A 16,108-nucleotide genomic window follows, 5' to 3' on the forward strand; every position below is an offset into this window, starting at 1 on the left:
CGCCACGTGCGGGGACTGGAGTGGGTGTGTGGAGGGGTCAGGACCCCGGCTCCAGGCACAGGACGGCCAGCGAGGCCCTCGGGCTGGCCTCAACGCACAGGTCCGACCAGCCCACACCCGTCTGTGTCGCCAGGACCCCAGCCAGAGCCTGTCTCCCCAGGCCTGGCCGCCTGCTAGGTGTGGATCACACGTGTGCGCCGCGCCACCCCAGTGCTTGTCCTGGGAGCTGTTCAGGGCCCTGGCCCTGAGCTCCCTGTCAGATGGGCTTGGAAGCCCCCCAGGATATCAGGGCCACACGGGGAGGGACTTGGAAGCCAGCCACAAGGCTGAGTGGTGGCCCTCCCTGCAGGGAGGACCGTTCTTCCTGAAGTTCCTGTGAATTCACAGACGCACGTGTGCACGTCACACGCACGCGGCAGTGGGTGTGGGGGACAGGTCTGTCACCAGTTGCAGGCTGAAGTTCCCGCGTGCGCCATACTGGTCGCTCTGTCCTCACCTGGTGTCACCGGCTCCCTGTGTTGCAGCTGGCCCGGCCACTCTGGGTGCCTGGAACGCATGTGTTGCCAGGAAGGCGCCCCTGGTGGCCTCCAGCAGCCGAGAGGACAAGCAGAAGGTGGCTTTGGCCTCGGAGGCTGTGAGGATGGGTCCCGGTCGGGAGGCTCCCCCGCCGCCAGTGTTAGTCCCCAGGTGAGCAGGACAGGCTGGGTGGCGGGCCCCCGGGTGCACACGGAGGTCTGGCTGTCCGCAGCACTCCGCTGGCCCAGGGGCGGGCCGACCCTCCTGTCCTGATGGCCCCGTGACTCCTTGGAGGTCAGCTTTGGACAGGAGGGACACTGCTTTGTCCAGGTGGAAGCTGGGGTGACCGTTGAGACAGCACGGGGCCAGCCCGCCTCAGGCCGCGTCGGAGGGAATGGCCAGGCTTTTGGGGTTCCGGGTGGGCTCTGGAGCTGCCGCTCTCCTGGGGCGGGTGCCTAGTCCCAGACTTGCGCCCACCTCAGTCGGGCGCCTCGGACACACGTGTCCATCACGCTGGACCGGGAGGACGGGGGTGTTTTGGGACTTTGCTTGGGGCCCTGACCTGGGTCATCCTCCCTGCAGGCTTGGCCCGTGCACCCCACCCCTGCGCCCAGGGGGCAGGTCCGGGCCTCTGGGGTCGGCTGGTGGACACATGCCTCCTGGTTGGGCGGGTGGGCAGCGTGAGGAACCGCGTGCGGTGAAGACGGAACGGGGCAGGAGGGCTGGTGGGACGTGAGGGAGAAGGTGGTGTTGGGGTCAAGGCCTGAAGGGGCTGGGGGGGGGCCGGGGGGCCAGCCCAGACCCCCACGAGGGGACGAGGAACAGAGACTGACCGTGCTGCTCCCGTGAGGTCCCCACCCAGTGACCCTGGAGCGTCCCTGCTGACGCTGGGGGTCCAGTCTAGCTCCCAGGACCCCAGGGTGCGCCCGTCCCCGCTGGCGCCCTGCACTGGGGCTCGGGGCAGTGGGCACAGCCTGGAGGGAGCAGGGTCAAGCTGCACAGTGCGTGTAGCGGGGAGGGGCGGTTCACGCCGCCGCTGCAGGGTGGGGCGAGCTTGACGCCTGGGCCCGAGGAGAACCTCAGCGCTGGGGTAAAGGTGTACACGCGGCTCCCAAACGGTTTGATTCCTTCTTGAAGCTTAGGGTCATCGAAATTTTTAAAACCTTTTCCTCTTCCTAACTCCCCGTTCCCCCAAAACCCACCCGGCTCCGAGAAGCAGTTGTTGTTCCGAAAGCAAAGCCTTTTGGTCCTCAGGGCGGTCTTCGCGAGCCTTGGCCATTGTGGGGGGACACGCGGGGCTTGTCTCCAGGCTCTGCCCTCACTGGCTCGCGAGGGTCAGTGCCGGGCTGGAGGAGACGTCACACAGCAGAAGCAGGCGCTGGGCAGGTGTGGGCTGGTGGGGGCACCGTGGGCTTGCTCTCTGGGCCCCCAGACCAGAGCTGAGTGCCAGGGCTGGGTGTCCCGAGGCCGCCTGCCTCCCGCACTCAGCCTTTCTAGGTGTGGGCGGCGGGAGTGTTGTGGACAGACGTGGCCTGAGAGGTGTTCCAGGGAAGGGCCTTGGGCCTGTGTGGTCCACAGAGCGGTGAGGGTTGCTGGGAGCACCTAAGGGGCATGTTCCAGACTGGGGTGGGGATGTGGCGAGGGCCGTCTGGAGGGGGCCGAGGGGGCCGGGATGCCCGGGATGAGTGCTGCTGGGAAGGAGGCTCAACGCTCTGGTGGACTGACAGGCGGTCTCTGGCGTGTTTGGAACTTGGGGTGGCAGAGGGGCCTGGGCCATCTTGCAGGGTGGAGCCCCAGCGGGGGTGGTCCAGTAACTGGAGCCTGTCTGCCACGCAGGTCTGAGTGCGCCACCAGCACGCCTCCAGACCTGGCCTCCCTTGCGCCTGTGGAAGTGACCTCCGCCCCAGTCGGGGCCGTCCTCCCCGAGGCTGCCGTGGCGGCCACCACAGTACCGGGCAACACCGGCCCCGCCTCGGCCACCCCGGCAGTCTCTCCTGTGCTGGCCATGGCCGTCACCCCTGCAGCCCCAGCTGTCTCCACCGCGGCCACCCTGGGGACGGTGACAAAGGACAGGTGAGCAGGTCGGACCAGGGGAGGGGCTGGGTGGGGACCCTTGCCCTGAGCGACTCCTACCCACCCCTGCAGGCAGACTGACGGGCCTCCGCCCGCGGGAGCTGCCTTAAATGGCCTCGTGTGATGCTGCCGCCCGCCCAGCCTTGGCGCCCCAACCAAGAAAACTACCTGGTGACGCAGTTTGTCTTTTTTAATTTAACTTAATTTAATTTTAAAATAAATGCTGCATTGGTAAAGCTGGCAGTTGGAACCAGTCAGACGGCCCAGCCTGCATTTCTCCTGCCTGACTCTGGGTGGGCCTTGAGGGTCCAGCCCCACACACAGCAATAAGGCCTCAGACGGCGGCTCTGCCTGCGCCACAGGCTCTGAGCCTGTTTTTATACGTTTTTTAACAAACGCGGAGAGAGCCACGTGTTTGCACTTTTTAATCTAGCGCAGGAGAGGGTCTCCGAGGCTCTGGGGACAAATGTGGGTCTGGAACTGGACTGGCCGGACGGGGTTTTAGCTGCCCGGTGGCCCTGGGAGCTGGCCTTGAGCCAGCCTGCAAACGTGACTGCCTTAAAAAAAACAAGCCCCCCCGCGGCCTGGCAGGCTGTCCGCAGTGGGCAGTGGGGGGGGGGGGTGCCTGGCAGGAGCTGGCCACGGGCGTGCAGGACGGGGTACAGAGGGCCCAGCAGTGCCTGGGCATGGGGGGCTACCCTGCGCCTGCCGGGGAGGGCGGGGTATCTCATGTTACTGTTCTGATGATCTGACAGGGCACCCAGACCCCACGACTCCCAATAAAAGTTGTTATTCTCACCGACAGACCCGCGTATTGTTACGCTGCGGGCCCTGGAGCCCCAACCTGGCTGGCAGCGGGGGTCGTCTGCTGCTCCCGGGCCCGTCTTTGAGTCAACTCCTGAGTAAAGACTGAGCTCTTTCTTTTTTCTTTGTGAAACAAGCTCTGCCTGGAGGTTGCGTCTCGGGCAGGGACCCCAGACCCACAGGTTCCTGGGCAACAGGAATGTCAGCCTGACGGCTGTCCGTGGGCCCAGGGAGGACCTGGGTGAGCCCCGCCTTAGCTCCCACTGATGGGTGCCGTTTCCGGCCGGGCCCCCCGCACCACCAGCCCCCCCGACCAGGAGCTGTGGCCGCCACCCTGACCACTCTGGGATGTTCTCCCAGCCTCCGCGGTGCCACATTCCGCCCCACACATCAGGGCCCGGCACCTGCTGCCCACCCGGCCCTGCCCTGCCCCTGGTTGGCACCCGTTGCTATTAAGGCCCTAACCTGGGTGGGACTCACGTCTGAATGGGAGAGTGACCTGCGTTACAGCCGAGACTGGGGGGGGGGGGGGGGGAGGGGGCGGCGGTGAGGACGGTCAGGACCCCAGGGGAGAGACAGAGACAGGTGTTTGGAGCCAAGTGCCCATAATGGAGGCCGTTGGGTCCCTGTGCCCCACCTCCTCATACATAAGCCCCCCAAGTCAAGTCCTGAAGCACCCTTGCTCTTCAGAGAGCCCACCCTCTTTGGTGTCTCCCCCTCCTCAGGCCCCGTCCCACTCCTCCGTCCATCCCATCCCATCCCATTGACTGACTCTCATCTGACCAGGGAGGGGCCAGCAAGTCTGGACTCCGGACAGCTCCCCTGTACCCCCTTCTTCACAACACACACACCTCTAGGTGGCGTCTTCCACACCAGCCCCAGGATCGCCTCTGAGGCCTGGAGGGATGGGTGGCCGGGCACCAAGCAAAAGCCTGGTGATGCTGGCCCCCGCCGCCCACCCCGGCCCCAGGACACGGAGGAGACGCAGGCGTGCGGCGTGTCATTAGCGCTCTTTATAGACTCTGGTTCTAGGAACAGGCTGTCTGCGGCTGGCCGGCCGGGGCCAGCATGCTGACAGGGCGGGAGGGGGGATATTTACAGGCCCACCGCGAGGGCTGTACCGTGGCTGCTCCCGGCGGGTGCTCAGCCAGGGCTCCAAAATGAGTTAGAGCTGGCCGGGTGGAGCGGGGGCGGGGGGCGGGGGGGGGGGGCTGTACACACATTTGGGGGCGGGGCCTCAATACTGTCAAGGGCGGGGGCTGTAAACATGGCCGGGGGGCCCTGCCCACCCCTAGTGGTCTGTAACGACTGGACACAGAGCCGCCGAGCAGGGCCGGGCTCAGGCGTCCGACAGGCAGCTCTGGATCTGGTCCACCCACTGCTGGGCTGACGGCACGTCCTGGGCACAGAAGTTGTAAACACGACGCGTCGTCTTCACCTGGGGACGCGGGACACTGACTCCACGGCCCCACGCGGGCCGCCACCCCCCGCGCCGCGCCCCCCATCCCCCGGCGCCCCAGCCGCAGCTCACGTCGAAGAAGGCCTTCTCGTCCACGGTCTTGGGGGCACCCAGAGTGGGAGTGCCAGGCGCCACAGCCTCCACCTCCGCCAGGTCGATGAAGCCCTTGCACTCCGTGTCCACTCGGTGGTCGTAGTAGCGCAGCTGAGCAGGGGCAGGAGGTCAGGGCAGGGCTCCCTCGACTCCCCACCCCAGCCAGCCCGCTGACCACTCACCTGGTGCTTAGTCTTGTCCAGCACAAACCAGCGGGCCTTCCAGGGCTTCATGAAGGCCCCCTTCTTGTACAGGGTGCCCTCATAGGACCTGCGTTTGCAGAAGAACCGGCCAGAACAGCCATCAGGGCCCGGCAACGGCCCCGCCTCCCCGGCCCCGCCAGCCCCAGCAGCAAGACCGAGGCCCCTGTCCCCAAACTGACCCAAGTCCGGAGCACAGGGCAAGGGAACACGAAGAAGCCTGGGGTTGTCCCCAGAAAGGACCCCCTCACGCCCGTCAGAGCACAGACACTTGGGAGGGTCCCACACCAGAGCCTCAGGGTCTCAGGGAAACAGCCCTACATGCAGAGCAGGGGCCCCTGACACGGAGCAGGCAGGTCTGCGGAGGCGACTGCGGCAACGTGACCCCTCCAGGCCCAGAGGGTGGGATGCAGCCTGCCGGGCCCCAGCCTCTACTGGAAGCTGCCCCAACCTCACAGGGCACTTGGCCCACCCTCACAGGTATCCCATGGTCCCTGTCCCTCTCCTCCTCCGCAGCCACCATGGCCTGGCTGTGGTCGCCAGTTCTATATCCCAAACCCCTTCCAAGCCCACCTGCTTCTCCCCAGCAACCGTCACAGCTTAGGCCACCATCACGGCCTCCCCGGCAAATCAGTCCACCTAAGAAATAACTAGACGCTCCCCAAAGGCACCTGCCCCCACCCATCTGAGAATTGCCTGGGACCCCAGTCGAATCCCCCTAGCTCAGAGGTGTCCGTGGTGCAGAGAGAGCTGCTTCTCACACCTGTTCTCGCTCTCAGCTGTCTGGAACTGGCTGTACAGGGTGCTGGTGCTGCGGCGGGCTGCCTGGCGGGAACCGGACGCACTTGAGCCGCTGCTCTGGTCGCTGTCCAGGCTGAGGCTCAGGGTGGAGCCCACGGGTCCCTCCTGCAGGTACACACCCAGCGAGCGGCGGTGGTGGGGCACACTGGACACCAACAGGGAGCTGGGGGTGCCCTGGGGGCAGGAGGGTGGGCCCGTGTCAGGGGGGGTGGCCTCCACCTCCTCCTGGCAGCAAGGCCACCCCAGCCCCCCACACCCACCCCCGCTCACACGTTCGTCTTGCCGGCCTTCAAGGCGCTGGGCAGCTTTCACCCGATCCCAGGCATCCTTCCAACGCTCAGGGGGTCGGCCCAGCTCTGTCTCCAGCCGCTGCAGCTCCTGGAGGAGAATCAGTGAGAGATTACGCAGAAAAAAGTACCCAGACTAGAACACGAAAGGACAAAAGGATGGAAGACGTAGGACAGGAGACAGGGAAAAGATCTAATGACCGTGTAACTGTCGTCCAGAGGAGGAGGCAAGGGGGAGGGATTGGGCAGAATCAGTATTTGGAGACAACAGTTGAAGAGACATCAAAAATATACTCAAGGGACTTCCCTGCTGTCACAGTGGTTAAGAACCCACCTGCCAGTGCAGGGGACACGGGTTCGAGCCCTGGTCCAGGAAGATCCCACATGCTGCGGAGCAACTAAGCCCGTGCGCCGCAACTACTGAGCCTGCGCTCCAGAGCCTGCAAGCCTAGAGCCCGTGCTCCGCAACAAGAGAAGCCACCGCAATGAGAAGCCCGCGCACTGCGACGAAGAGTAGCCCCCGCTCACCGCAACCAGGGAAAGCCCGTGCGCAGCAACAAAGACCCAACGCAGCCAAAAATAAATAAATTTCATTAAAAAAAATTATTAGGCAAGCAGAATGGCAGGAAAATAAGAAGCATCCTCAGGGGAAAAGTTAAAAGACCCAGAAATGAACTAGACACTCAATTAGCACACAAGAAGTTCAAAACAGTTGTTATAAATACATTTAAGATTTAAAGATAGACATAATGGTTGAGCAGATGGGGAATCTCTACAGAAAAGAAAAACTATAAAGAAAAATGGAAACGCTAGAGCTGAAAAATACAATATCTGAAGTGGAAAATTCATTAAATAGGCTTAAGAGCACATTAAACGTAAGAAAGAAGAGCAGTAGAATTGAAAACAATGTAACAGGAATCATAAAAATGAACTGCAGAGAGGAAAGATTGGAGGAAAAAACCAAATACAGCCTCAGTGACCTATTGGGCAAAGAAGTCCCAGAGGAAATGAGGGACAAGATTATGCAGAAAAACTTTTTAAAGACATAACGGCCTAGGGACTTCCTTGGTGGTCCAGTGGTTGGGACTCTGCGCTTCAACACAGGGGGCGTGGGTTCGATCCCTGGTCGGGGAACTACGATCCCGCATGCTGCGGGGCACAGACAAAAAAAAAGAATGGCCTAAAATGTACTAAGTTTGATTAAAACTCTCATCCCATACATCTAAGAAGCTTAAAGAACTCCAAGCAGAACAAACACACACAAAAAACACCATGTGATGGCCAAACTGCCGACACTAAAGATGAAGACAAAACCTTAAAGGCAGGGAAAAAAAGGGTGCTGTTACACACGGTTTACAAGGGTAAGAACCATCACCAACACTCAGTCAGAAACAATGCAACAAGCAGAAAACACTGGAACGACATCTTTAAACTGCCAAGTATAAAAAGCTGTCAACCTAGCATTCTAAATCCAGAGAAAACACCCTTTAAAAAATAAAGGCATAGATGCGGAGCAACTAAGCTTGTGTGCCACAACTACTGAGCCTGTGCTCCTAGAGCCCGCGAGACACAACTACTGAAACCCGTGCACCTAGAGCCCGTGCTCCACAGCAAGAGAAGCCACCGCAATGAGAAGCCCGTGCACGGCATCAAAGAGTAGCCCCCGCTCGCCGCAACTAAAGAAAGCCCGAGCGCAGCAATGAAGACCCAACGTGGCAATAAATAAATAAATATTCCTTTAAAAAATAAATAAAGGCATAGAAAGAGAAATTAAAGAGACAATCCCATTTACCATTGCATCAGAAAGAACAAAATGCCTAGGAATAAACCTAAGGCGGCAAAAGACCTGTACTCCAAAAACTATAAGATGCTGATGAACAAAACTGAAGATGACACAAACAGATGGAAAGATATACTGTGTTCTTGGATTGGAAGAATCAATACTGTTTAAATGACCACACTACCCAAGACAATCAACAGATTCAATGCAATTCCTATTAAATTACAAATGGCCTTTTTCACAGAACTAAAACAAAAAATTTTAAATTTGTATGGAAACACAAAAGACCCTGAATGGCCAAAACAATCTTGAGAAAGAACAGAGCTGGAGGAACCATGTGTCCTGATTTCAGAATATACTACAAAGCTACAGTAATCAAAACAGTGTGGTACTGGCACAAAAACAGACACAGATCAATAGAACAGGATAGAGAGCCCAGAAATAAACCCATGAGCCTATGGTCAATTAAACTACAACAAAGGAGGCAAGAATATACAATGGAGAGAAAACAGCTTCTTCAATAAGTGGTGCTACGTGCTAAAGAATGAAATCAGAACATTCTCTAACACCATATACAAAAATAAACTCAAAATGGATTAAAGGGAATCCCCTGGCAGTTCAGTGCTTAGGACTCCGCACTTCCACTGCAGGGGGCATAGGTCTGATCCCTGGTCAGGGAACTAAGATCCCACAAGCTGCATGGCACCACCAAAAAAAACCAAAAGGATTAAAGATCTAAACGTAAGACCAGATACTATAAAACTCCCAGAGGGAAACATAGGCAGAACACTCTTTGACATAAAGCACAGCAATATTTTTTTGGATCCATCTCCTAGAGTAACAGAAATAATAACAAAAATAAACAAATGGGACCTAATTAAACTTAAAAGCTTTTGCACAGCAGAGGAAACCATAAACAAAATGAAAAGACAGCCTATGGACTGGGAGAAAATATTTGCAAACAATGCTATGGACAAGAGATTAACTTCCAAAATATACAAACAGCTCACACAGCTTAATATCAAAGAAACAAACAACCCAATCAAAAAATGAGAAGACCTAAATAAACATTTCTCCAAAGAAGACATAAAGATGTCCAACAGGCACATGAAAAGATGCTCAATATACCTCACACCAGTGAGAAAGTCCATCATTAAAAAGTCTACAGGGGAGGGACTTCCCTGGTGGCAGTGGTTAAGAATCCACCTGCCAAAACAGAGGACAAGGGTTCGATCCCTGGCCCGGGAAGATCCCACATGCCACGGAGCAACTAAGCCCGTGCACCACAACTGCTGAGCCTGAGCGCTAGAGCCCGCGAGCCACAACTACTGAAGCCCATGCGCGTAGAGCCCGTGCTCCGCAACAAGAGAAGCCACCGCAAATGAGAAGCCCGCACACACTAACAGAGAGCAGCCCCCGCTCACCACTAGAGAAAGCCCGTGCACAGCAACAAAGACCCAATGCTGACAAAAATAATAAACAAACAAACGTATATTAAAAAAATGTCTACAAATAACAAATGCTGAGAGGGAGTGGAGAAAAGGGAACCCTCCTACACTGCTGGTGGGAAGGTGAATTGGTGCGGCCACTATGGAAAACAGTATGGAGGTTCCTCAAGAAAACTAAAAATAGAACTACCATATGACCCAGCAATTCCATTCCTGGGCATATATCCAGAAAAAACAAAATCTCTAATTCAAAAAGATACATGCACCCCCCTCCAATGTTCACAGCAGCAATAGTCACAAAAGCCAAGACACAGAAGCAACAGATGAATGGATAAAGAAGATGTGGCGTATTTATACAATGGAATACTACTCAGCCATAAAAAGAGTGGAATAATGCCATGTGCAGCAGCATGGATGGACCTGGAGATGATCACACTAAGTCAGACAGAAAAAGACAAGTATATGATGTCACGTATGTGGAATCTAAAAATATGATATAAATGAACTTATTTACAAAATGGAAATAAACTCACAGACATAGAAAACAAACTTATGGGGGCTTCCCTGGTGGTCCAGTGGTTAAGAATCCGTCTTCCAATGCAGGGAGCGCAGGTTCGATCCCTGGTCAGGCAACTAAGCCCATGGGCCACAACTAAAGAGCCCACATGCTCTGGATCCCATGTGCTCTGGAGCCCGCGCACCACAACTAGAGAGAAGCCGACGGGCCACAACTAAGACCCGATGCAGCAAATAAATGATAAATAAAAACTTATGGTTACCAAAGGGGATGGCGGGAGGGATAAATTAGGAGTTTGGGATTAACATATACACACTACTATATATAAAACAGATAATCAGCAAGGATCTACTGAATAGCACAGGGTACCATAGTTACATCTTGTAATAATCTATAATGGAAAAGACTATAAAAGGAGATGTATATATATATATATCTGAGTCACTTTGCTGTACACCTGCAACTAACACAACACTGTAAACTATACAATAAGAACAGAAATGGTGAAAATAAAAAAAAATGAAGACATTTTCAGGTAAAAAAAAAACAAGCTGAGGGAATTTGTCACTAGCAGATTTGGATTACAAGAAACATTAAAAGTTCTTCAGGCTACAGGGAAATGATACAATACCAGATCTACACTGAGAATGAAAAATACTGGGCACAGCAAATAGAAGACGTTTTCCTTGTTTCCTAATTTTTTTAAAACAAAGTGGACCATTTAAAACAACCATAACCCATGCTCTGTGCTGACGTCACAGGTAATAGTAAAAGGGCTGATGACAAAGGCAGAAGGACAGGAGCGGGCAGTTCCCGTGGGGGGTGTGCAATTCAACCCCAGATGCGCTGGGACTGCAGTCACTGACAACCACTACAAATAACACAAACATACAGCTCAAAAGCCACACGAAGTAGATAACATGGAAAAGTAATACTCAACTGTCAGGAAAATAACAAACGAAAGAAAGCAGCAAAAAGAAAAGTCCCGTGAAAGACAGAAATGGGTGAGAAGACGCGCTAACCACACGCTGAGCACCAAGCAGAAACTCACCGTTAACTAAAGACACAGACCAGTCAGAAGTGAAAGCACCACAGACAACATCACGCCACACAGACGCTGGCCTAGGGACACCAGCTCCAAGACCACGAGCAGTACCAGAGAGAAGAGGACGGTCCTCTGCCCTCTGTGCTTGTGGATCCCCTTCACCCACAAAACCATGACCCAGGCTCCCCCAAACCCTGCGTGGCCAGTGCCTTCAGCCTGGGCCACTGCTGGGCTGTCAAAACCTCTTCACCTGCTTGTTTACACCTCACCACCTCCCTGAGAGGCAGGAATCAGCCTCCCCACTTTCCCCACAAGGAAGCAGAAGCTCAGGATGCTTAGATATCCCTCCAAAGACACCCAGCCGGGGGGGGGGGGGGGGGGGGGGCGGCTGGGCGGGGCGGGCAATGCAAACCTTGCTGTGGTCCGGACCTGAGGCCCCGGGGGAGAACTCCGGCCACTGGACAGCCACCCTCTATGCCATCCCAGCCTCCCCCCAAACCCCAACCCCAAGGGGCTCTCTTCTCTCTTCCGGGGTCCCGTGTCCTATTGAATCCTGATTGCTGAGGCTAAGCAGACACGCCCACTAAGTCTGGCAGAGGGAGTGAGAGAAGCCTGAACATCAGCCCCAAGCTTCCAGGCCCATCTCTCTCTGAAGGGGGCACCACCAGGCAGGATGGAACCCAGCAGATCACCGTCCACATCGGGGGGCGGGGGGCCGGGGCAGGGCCACCGGACTGACGTGCGCTGGGACCCCCTCTCCCCTTCTCAGGGGCCACACGCACCTCCAGCAGCTGGGAGATGGCGTCGGGCTGGGCTCGGGGGCAGTTGTCGTAGCAGGGCCACACCACCCGGCGCCTGCTCTGGGGGGCACCCCCATCGGGCCGCTCCTCCTCCGGGGGCTCGGGGGGCCCCTGCGCCAGCTCCCAGTCATAGGGGGGGCCCTCGGCCAGCGTCTCCTCGGTGTAGAAGTCCCACACCTTCAGGTTGGACACGTTGCTGTACGGCCGGAGGACCTGGGGGCGGGCCTGGCGTGAGCACCGGGGCGCGGAGGGGCCTGCCCGCCCCGACCAGGCTCTGCTCACCTCCGCGTCCTCGGGCGCGTACAGGTAGTTGTAGAACACCGGCGTCCTCTTGCTCAGCCGCTCCACGTACTCCCACACCGAGCGGCAGGCCGCCTGGCCCCGGCGCTCCCCCTTCTCCTCATACAGCAGCCCTGCAGGGGGCAGCGCTGAGCCCGGCCCCACCCCGGCTGCTGACCCCGCCCCTGTGCCCACCTTCACCGCCCCCGCCCCCACCGTACCCAGCTCGATGCGTTCGTAGTCCGAGTCCAGCAGGAAGGTCCGGAAGCGATGGGACGCGTGATGGTAGCCGAGGAACTTGAGGTAGAATGGGCTGAACTCGAACTCCATGGGGAACTGCAGGTGGACCTGTGGGGCATCAGGAGTCAGCGGCCAGCGGTCAGCACGCACAGCCCCCACCACGGCCGCCCGCTCACCTGGTGCACGCAGTCCAAGAACTGCAAAAAGACTGGCGTGAAGCCGCTGCTTTGCCCGGCCAGGGTGTGGGCCCCGCGGTGGCTGAAGCGATGGCCAAAGGACAGCCACTCCTTCTCCACCAGCAGACGGAAGCCCTCCAGGGTGCGGTAGAAGGGGTCTGAGAGCAGCTGCACCAGGGACACCACCTGCCAGCAGCGCCGTGAGTCAGCAGGGCGTGGGGACTGGGCCCAACACCCGCCCCCACCCCCACCCCCACCCCCGGCCACCGCGCACCTGAGTGGTGATGTCCCAGCCGTCCTCCAGGCTCACCAGGACAGAGGAGCCCGAGTCCAGGAGCTCCACCACCAGCACCGACACCTGCAGCAGCTTGTGGATCTGCAGGGACCCGCAGCCCCTCAGCACCTCCCAGAGCCCGTGGCCTAAGACTCCAGCACCCAGCCGGGCCCCCAGGACCCACACATCCACAGGAGCGGTGGCTGCGCAGGCCCACGCCAGGGGACACCCCGCGAGGCAGCACAGCCTGGATGGACCCGAAATGCTGTGGCGTGCTTCCTCCCACCCGGCCGCCCCCCCACCCGCCTATCAGCATCTTCTGGGCCTGAAGAGGCATCCCCTCTCCTTGACGTGCCCAGCCCCACCCTGACAGAGAGCAGAGGGCTCCGACACAGCTGGACCCTGGCCTCCCTCCCCTGTCCATGCACCACCACTGGGAAGTGGCCATCATCCCCTCCCGAAGCCCCATACTATCAAAAGAGCAAGCCCAGACCCCGCCCACCCACGGCTCTAGGTAAGTGGCGGGGCCCGGCACCCAGGTGGGCACCGGATGGCCCCTGCCCATCGCATCTCCTCCCCCCGGGTAGCCCTCCACCGCGGTGGGGCAGGGGCAGTGGAGAGACCTGGATCAGCCACTCTGAGTCTTCCAGCGAGCACAGGAAGGAGGCTGAACCGGGCTCGGTGGCAGGATAGCCGGGGACACACGCCTTCAGCAGCTTCTTGAAGCTGCCTTTCACCTGCCGTGTCTCAAATACCTCGATGGGCACCAGCTCCCACTGCTGCAGGGGATCTGGCCGTACACCCTGGAGGAAGCCGGCCGTGGTGAGACGCGCCCAGGCCCCGTGCCCCCACCTGGCCCCAGGACTCTGTCCCAGTCACCTTGAGCTGGGCTTTGTCTCCAATGATGTAGAGGGCTGCACGCTGGGGCCGGAGAAAGCCTGGGTCGGGGGGGGCCCCGTTGGCCTGGGGGGGACCCATGCCTGCTAGCCGGGTGCCTACATCAGTGCTGAGCCCACCGCTGCGCCCACCGGCCCGGACACTGCCCCATTTACCTGCACAGAGAAACCAGGTGAGCACCGGAGCAGGGCCAGGGCACCACTTACCTGGGGCAGAGCTCCCAGGGAGGGCAAGGGTGGGACTCGGGGCGTCAGGCTGTTAGTGGCCGGGGCTGTGGCGAGGGCTGGGTTACGCTGGTCTGTCACACGGGGCCGTTAGTGCCAGTGTGGGGGACGTTAGTGCCCTGAGCAGTCACATGGGGCCATCAGTGCCAGGAGTGGGGAGCCAGCCTGCGCGGTCAGTACGGTACCTCGGGGCGCAGTCCGTCTGGAGGCCAAGGCCGCCATGGGGTTGGACAGCGTGGTGACCCTGGCTCTGGGGCTGGGCACTGGGGGCACAGCAGAGAGAAGGCTCAGGCCTGGCCCCAGGCCCGGGGGTGCGCCCAGCAAGGGCGGAGCTGTGGCCCAAAGGAACTGGGTCCAAGGCTGGGTCACCACCAAACCCCCCGGGGGTCCCAGAGACAGTGAGGATCTGTCAAGGTCCTCTGGGCCCCCAGGGCAAACGAGGGAGCAGAGGACCCGGTGGTGGGTAGGAAGGGTCAGGGGACAGGCAGGACCCTGGGCCACCTCCTCTGCACCCTCAGCCCCGTGGACCCTGCCTAAGCTGCTCGTGACACGCAGCCACCAAGCGGCCCCTGCCCAGCACACAGCAGCAGCAGGAGGTGCCCATGAGGCGCAGCCCAGAGAAGAGGAGGCCCAGCGTGGGAGCTCCCAGCCTGGAACCTCAGAGGGTGGTTCAGTCCAGGACACAGGCAGGCCCAAGCCCCAGCACAGAGCCACCTGTGAGGACCAGGCACGAGGCTTACGGGCTGGGACGGCCCAGCCTGGAGGCACAGGGAGCCCACAGGAGGAGGCCTCTGGATTCCAAAGCCTGCACCTGGCTATGACCCAGGCTCACTCGCCTCTACAGAGAGGGCGCAGGGCACCAGAGGCCAGCACGGCGCCAGCCCACTATGCTGCAGGCAGAAGCATGGTCATCCACAGTGAGGACAGCGTGTCCTCGTGACACAGTCTGGACCGGAACCGGTGTACAGCTGAGGAGAGCCGAGACCTTGTATGCCCCCAGGCAACGAGGGGGAAGGCCCGTGCCCAGAACTCGGGGGACACCCAGAAGCAGCACCAGTGGGCTGTGGGGACATTCAGAGATGCCCAAGCAACACTAGGGAAGACACAGGCACTAGGAGACGAAAGATCCTGCGGGGAGGGTGCTGCCTGCAGGGGCCACTCAGAACCACTGGAGCGGGCGGAAGGCAGGAAGACAGCGCAACCATGAAACACACTTAATGATGGTCTCTGATGTTTGGAAAACTAAAAGCCACTCAAACTAGAGAGCGGTATTCCCAGTAGAGGACCAAGAGGAGTAAGGCCTGTGCCGCTTCAGAAGGTGGCACCGAGCCCAGCGCTTCCTAGGGCAGCATCCCCATTAACCACCGTGAGGACAGCCTGGCCACCCCGTTCCCAGCCCCCCTGGCCCCAGTGCCCAGCAAGTGGTAACAACAGCTACAGACGGAGCACTGGACTACAGGCTGCAAGGGGACTGGGGGGCTGGTGTGCGCCAGCAGCAGAGGAGGTGCCTGCAGTTGGGGTGCTCCTTAGGCCTCACTCGGGAGGGGTGAAGGCCCTCCCCTACGGGAACGAGTGGCAGCTGCACCAGGAGGGCCTGTGCCACGGGCAGGAGCAGCCTGGGCCAGCGTGGGGGCAGTCGGCCATGGGGATGGCTGCAGGCTCGGGTGGTGAACTCAGACTCAGGGTGGGCAGAGAGGGAAGAATCAAGGACGATGCCCGGGCTTCTGGAAGGCTCAGCCCCACAGGTGGCCTGCCAGCCCCCAAGCCCACCTGAGAGCTAGAGCAATGCATCTGGGAGCCAGTGCATCTGGAACCTAGAGCAGCAGCAGAGAAAAACGCAGACAAGTGTGAGGGGAGGGAGGGAATCAGGAAGGCCTGAGCGACAAGTGACCCCTGGTGTGATGTCTGCACAAGCCAGGGTGGGGGAAGGGTCTCACAGAGAGAAGTGACCCTCTTGTGACATCGGCCAACTCTGCACACACAACCGCCAGGACGGCTCCAGGTGTGTACAGATCCCTGGTAGACGCTGGCACCACACCTGCTGAGGTACAGGCAGGGGTTGGCTCAGGCCAGCATCTGGGCAATGGTCAGGCCCAGTGCGGGCAGCCTCCCAGCCCTCGTGCCTCCAGCGGGGTGACGAGACCTCCAAGCACGGACTGAGAGGCAGCTCGCTGATCACCAACGTGAGGACCAAC

The 16,108-nt window shown here is 59.1% G+C and overlaps 2 protein-coding genes across 9 annotated transcripts in view; one reads left to right on the forward strand and one right to left on the reverse strand.

Moving 5' to 3' along the window:
• PPP6R2 (protein phosphatase 6 regulatory subunit 2) overlaps positions 1-2,825 on the forward strand; it is an 83,240-nt gene extending 80,415 nt beyond the window's left edge. For all 4 annotated transcript variants that reach the window (XM_060025887.1, XM_060025888.1, XM_060025886.1 and 1 more), the window contains 3 exons: positions 525-687; positions 2,353-2,589; positions 2,662-2,825. In XM_060025887.1, the coding sequence (XP_059881870.1) occupies positions 525-687; positions 2,353-2,589; positions 2,662-2,713 (452 nt within the window). In that variant the 3' untranslated portion in view covers positions 2,714-2,825. The remainder of the gene's footprint in view (positions 1-524; positions 688-2,352; positions 2,590-2,661) is intronic.
• Positions 2,826-3,112: 287 nt separating this feature from the next.
• The window catches only part of SBF1 (SET binding factor 1), a 29,538-nt gene continuing 16,542 nt past the window's right edge, over positions 3,113-16,108 (reverse strand). For 2 of the 5 annotated variants that reach the window (XM_060025882.1, XM_060025881.1), the window contains 13 exons: positions 14,099-14,176; positions 13,672-13,844; positions 13,416-13,595; positions 12,793-12,894; positions 12,519-12,704; positions 12,324-12,450; positions 12,106-12,236; positions 11,806-12,036; positions 6,217-6,324; positions 5,909-6,120; positions 5,128-5,215; positions 4,925-5,056; positions 3,113-4,831 (listed from right to left, as the gene is read on the reverse strand). In XM_060025882.1, coding sequence (XP_059881865.1) covers positions 4,733-4,831; positions 4,925-5,056; positions 5,128-5,215; positions 5,909-6,120; positions 6,217-6,324; positions 11,806-12,036; positions 12,106-12,236; positions 12,324-12,450; positions 12,519-12,704; positions 12,793-12,894; positions 13,416-13,595; positions 13,672-13,844; positions 14,099-14,176 — 1,847 coding nt within the window. In that variant the 3' untranslated portion in view covers positions 3,113-4,732. Of the gene's footprint in view, positions 4,832-4,924; positions 5,057-5,127; positions 5,216-5,908; positions 6,121-6,216; positions 6,325-11,805; positions 12,037-12,105; positions 12,237-12,323; positions 12,451-12,518; positions 12,705-12,792; positions 12,895-13,415; positions 13,596-13,671; positions 13,845-14,098; positions 14,177-16,108 lie in introns of those variants that run through there. The other 3 variants (XM_060025884.1, XM_060025883.1, XR_009521281.1) reach the window with 2 other exon arrangements.

This window comes from Delphinus delphis, chromosome 11 (assembly GCF_949987515.2).
Source record: "Delphinus delphis chromosome 11, mDelDel1.2, whole genome shotgun sequence".
Classification (NCBI taxonomy): domain Eukaryota; kingdom Metazoa; phylum Chordata; class Mammalia; order Artiodactyla; family Delphinidae; genus Delphinus; species Delphinus delphis.